Here is a 5,246-nt window from a genome sequence, read left to right on the forward strand (position 1 = left end):
CCCACCCCTGCCGCCCCTCGCCTCCTTCCCCTCTCCTGGACAAGCTGCCTTCCTGGAACGGATAGCGAGAGACCCAGCAACAAAACCCTCTCCTCAAATTGAAGCAGCAGAAGGGAGCTGCTAACCTGGCATTTACTAATCTTTGTCCCATCTGCTAAGAAACAGAGGGTGAAAAAAAAGACCTACAGAGGCAATGACTTCACAGGACAGTTGGCTTAGGCACCGATCCAGACACCTTTGAAGCTGTGTTACAAAGAACAAGCCTCCCTCAAGCTTCCCTCAATGCAATCATTACCGTTATCTCTCCCCCTGTGCTGCTTTTTTTTTTTCAGTTACGAGTTATGTGTTCCACCCATCGATCCCTGTGTAAGACACTGTTTTAAGTCCTCTTGCCTTTTGACTGTGCTAAGCCGTTTAAGAGATGACAGCAGCTTCTATCAGTGCGAAGCTGATGTGATTCTTTTCAGATAAAGCACTTTTTTTTCACTCCCCCCCTCCCTTTCTCTTCTTTCAAGTAAGAGACACACACACAAAAAGAGACACTGAATCTTTCAAAGAAAAAAAAAACCCCTTTGAACTTCCCCCAGGAATTCTTTAAAGGGATAACCTTACAGTGTAAACACTGAGGGTAACGTATATCCATTCTGCAGGGGGAACAGAAGAATTGCTACAAATATGTTGAGCGTTAGGAAAAAAAAACCCCCCATCAGAGAGGGAGCCACTTGATGCTTCCACTTGTGAAGCCTTGTTGGCTTCCTAAACACAGAAACTCATTAGACAAAGATGGCATGAAATAATCCCCTGTAACAAAGAGCCTCAGAGAGGGATGATCCAAAGACATGGGGATAGATGGTCACTGAATGTTCAAGTATTTCAAGAGAAATTTGAGTCTTGTGACACTTGTCCTGAAATAGGGACACATTTGATTATTACATCTCTATAGCTTTTCACTTTGAAGCACAAGCTTGATTTAAACAGTGAATGGTATTTCATGTTGGTAACCTTCTGCACCCATCCCAAACAGAAGCAAGAACTCTCCTGCTGCAAACACCTACTTCAAGTAGGGCCTCTGCTGAAACAAAGTGATTCCAAATCCTATTTAATTGCTAATAATCTTAATTTACACCCTTCATTCTTCCAATTTTGGGCAAGCAAATTAAGTGATACCAAATGATGCTTTAAGAAGTCAGGAGGACAGCTAGAAGTATCAAATAATTCCTGACTGAATGCCTTCAGCAAATCCAACAGCTTAAGAGACAATATACTGATCACAGCACTTCCCAGTTATGTCATATTCCTACTTGCTGCCATCTCCTGCTCTTTCCACCTGCTACCTCAAGGATGCCAAGCTGTGGCAGGCAAGAATGTATGCTGCACTAGATTCAAATAGTGATTTGCAGCTGCAACACCAACACAGAAGACAAGAATTTCCACCTTCTAAGACAGCCCCTTCAGGTGAGAGGAGCAAGTCTTCCCTGCGAGCACTTTGGAAGCAAGAAAGCTTCATCCTAGGAACCACAGAAGTGATAGTTTCAGCCTGTGACTGCTCCCAACTATTAGACCAGCTTCCAGAAAATCTGAGCAGGGCTGTTCATTTCTGTGACCTTTCTGTTTTCAAGAAGGAAGATTCCAACATCTCACAACCCTCCTCCACCTGAGAACCTGGCAGGATCTTTCATATAATTAGCAAAGAGCTTTCGTCACCTGGAGAGTGATATGAACTTTATCCATTAAACAAAAATTATAAAAAGAAGCCAGGACCTGTGTGAAGTTCGAGTCACTTCTATAATGCTGCCCAATGGTCTGACCAACTTGTGCAATACACACTGGCCGCAGTGTCCTGCTCCCCCTTTGCCCAGCTGTGACATCTCCTCAAAGCAATACACCATTAAAACTGAAATTAATGAGACACACAGACATCTATTTTCCCCTCTGGTTTTATACATTTCCCCATGTCGCCTCTTTAGACACTGGTGACATCCCTGTAGCCTGGCAAAGGCTGTCTGGCATTATAAAAAGCCTTTGATTTCCACATCGCTGCTACTTCTCGGCAACGGGAACAGAGCCAAACACAAAGCCTCAGTGACGGGGGTTAACGAGGGCTTTGCCAACTTCAGACAAAGCAGTTTTAAGCATTGGAAAGCATCTCCAAAATGTTGTGCTGTGCTTCAGGGCTGTAAATTAAGAATTCTGTCCCTAAAACAAGGCAAGAGACAATACCGGCAGAGAAAGGAAAAAGACAAGTCACCTTAAGGTTACCTGAGAGTGCACAAAGCAGGCCTGACTTATGGAGACTTCTGAATGCCAGCAGCCAGAGACAATAGGAGAACCACAAAAGGCAGCATGAAAAAGTGTAACTTGCTTAAAAAGGAACAGAGTCAGCCAGCTATGGGCCATCATTCCAGCTTTGCTTTGGCTTCCTAAATTTTACAGAAGCTTCTTGCACAGAGTAAGTAGGTACCCTGCAGATATTATCTGGTCATCCCAAAATACTACATAGAAAGTTGGTGGCAAGAAGTTTCCCAGTTTAGAGAAGAGGAAACCTCTTTAGAGGAGCATGGCAGCTGTTGAATCCAGCTGCCAGCAGAGGCTTGCTCCATGGGAGGAAGGGCAGGGAGAAACGCGTGTGCTAGGGACCTGCCACTGCTCAGGTGGGGTAATTTCTTCAGCAGTGTCTCTGCCACCACAAGCTGCACAAAGAGGATGCTCCTCACTACAAATGCTATGGGGAGGCTCCTGTGCTTGTGAGCTGATCTACAGACACCTTTCATCCAGCACCACAGAGGGAAGGAGTCTAGTCCAAAAGCCGTCTCATCAGAGTAATTATTGAGGGTTTTACAACTGCATCTAGTTGTGCTCTGCTAGTTTTCTGATCCTTTGCTGGATCTGTTAATGGAACTAAACACTCTTGAAGGTGTCATGAAGGTCTCAAAAAGAAAAAAAAAAAGAGACAGACCCCATATTTCCTGATGGAAGCAAGGCTATTTCTAAGTATAAAACACAGAAGTACCTGTCAGCCATCTAGCAGAGGTTACACCCCTCAGCACTGACTGTCACTAGAATCTTTCCAACCTCTGGTGGAGGAAAGTAGTTGATCTATATAGCACAAACTAACACATTTGAGATTTCCTTGAAATGAGGAAGAAAATCCAATAAGGAGCAAGTACTTTGCATTTACACAGCCTAATCATATAAATTACATTTTGTCCACCTGAAGCCTAATTTGAGAGTCTCCACATGACTGAAGGTCATGAAAGGTTCAGATCACACTTCAGTGAGTTAACTCAAAAACAACCAGGAATGTTAACCAAGTGAAGACAGCACAACGTCCACACCAAAGAAAGATTGTGCTCTGCTTACACTCAGGTGTTCGATGGGAGCAAAGGAAGAAACTACACATGCACAAAAAAGGGTAGAAATTAACTGAGTAGCTTCTTCTAATCAGGACTAGCAGTGACAATGATAGAGGCACACAGACATCCCATGCTTCCCTGCTACAGACTGTAGTAACGATACTACATAAACATAGTCTAAGGTCCTCCATGGTCTCATCAGACCTCTACCTGGAGTCATGTACAGACTCAGCTCTCCATGTGGGCACAAAAAAAGTTAAGGTAGGTAAGTCTACAGACACCGACAGTGACAGTGTGAGCTTCACTGGGTAGCCTTTAAAACCTGAAGAAACTGCTCCTTCACCTCTGTGCTCCTGATCATCTGCTCTGCTACAACCCAGCTACAATTTAATTTCAGAGGAAGGTAAGAGCAGATCGGGAGTGCCAGGTTGTCAGCGAGCACATGGCTGGCTTTTAAGTCCAACTCCCTTATGTAGTAGCCTTTCCCCTTAAGATATTTTAAATTAAAATCCAAGCTGATATAGGAAGAGATCACATCCCATCCTCTTTATTTAGCGGAAGGAGCCAGCATTCCTTCTCTCATTAGGCATGAGCTACGTGGATTGCTTGCAAGAGACTCTCCTTAGTGCCAGAGGTTCATGCCAATGAACAGTTTAGTAAATCCTCCTCTTTGAGGCCAAAGGGCTGAGTGTAAGAAAGGGGCCAGGTTTCTAGCTAAAATTACATTCACCAATAAAGCTCACAAGAGGTCAAATTTTGCCATAACTCACGCTCTCCTCAGTAACTGATTTCCCCATCACTGGGTAAGAAGCAAAAGGAGGAGGAAAAATAAAATGTGTTTGTCTGGAAGCCCTAAGGGCTTGCAGTGCTGGAGGTGCAGAGCAGGTTCCTAGATTCTCATTTATCAACCTTAAAAGGGATGGAGTGATAAATGCACAACCGGCCCTTTAATATTTTATGCAGGTGCTAAAGCGACTTAGCTGTCGCCTTCAATACATCACCAGAGGCTGATACACCAGCTTTCGTCACTCCAGGCTGGGAATTTTTACAATTTCATTTCTATTTCCCTCTCTTCACATATTTCCACGTATTTCTTACTATGTGTAACATATAAGAAGCTATTTTCCCCAAAGGATCTCCCCATTTTACCCATTCCTACTCATTCCCTCTTCAGACACATTTCTCAAGCAAGAAATAACACCACGCTTTTGTTCAAGATTTGCACAAATTTTGACTCTCATCATTCAATAGAGGCAGAAAGCTGAAATCACTTTACATTCTGGCACAGGCTGAAGGTCCCACCCTTTGTGAAGGGCACATTTCCAAGTCCCTCCCTTTAAAGACAGACAATGATCAACTTCTACAGCAGAATGATTTACAATGGACCCCAAAACACTGGCGCACCTCGAAATCCTCCCTCCAGGAGCGTAGTAGCCCGTATCCTCTTCTGCCCGCACCATTCGTACTCTTCAAAGCGGTTGCCGTTTTCATTCTCGATGTCCACAGAGTCATCCTCAGTCATGCATGAACCTTCTCTCTGCACAGGGTAAAGCAGGGGCAGAGCGTTGAGATGCATGAAATAGCTCTTTGGGTTAGTAACTCGTGGTGGGATGGAGATTAAAGATGGGCTGTTCCCAGGACAGCTAAGCATAGAGCAGACAGCAGCATTACTCCTGCCCCCATTCCCAGTGATCTAAATCTAGAAGTAAATGGGTGCTGGAAGAACCTGACAACCTTAAGATCAAAACAAGTTACAAGACTCATCATTTTTACACATGGAAATTTAAGCTCTGGTTCCTACAATAATGCTAGTGTGCATTTCGACATGCATTTCCCTGCCTTGCATGCACAATTCCCCTACCATGTAAACCAGACTCCTTTGGCCCCCAGCAG

At 44.1% G+C, this 5,246-nt stretch overlaps 1 protein-coding gene across 2 annotated transcripts in view; it reads right to left on the minus strand.

Annotated features, from left to right (window-relative positions):
* The window catches only part of RNF220 (ring finger protein 220), a 48,673-nt gene that overhangs the window by 42,651 nt on the left and 776 nt on the right, over positions 1–5,246 (minus strand). For both annotated transcript variants that reach the window (XM_010163156.1, XM_010163155.1), the window contains exon 2: positions 4,758–4,890. In XM_010163156.1, coding sequence (XP_010161458.1) covers positions 4,758–4,890 — 133 coding nt within the window. The remainder of the gene's footprint in view (positions 1–4,757; positions 4,891–5,246) is intronic.

Source organism: Antrostomus carolinensis, unplaced genomic scaffold (assembly GCF_000700745.2).
Source record: "Antrostomus carolinensis isolate BGI_N321 unplaced genomic scaffold, ASM70074v2 scaffold23352, whole genome shotgun sequence".
NCBI lineage: Eukaryota > Metazoa > Chordata > Aves > Caprimulgiformes > Caprimulgidae > Antrostomus > Antrostomus carolinensis.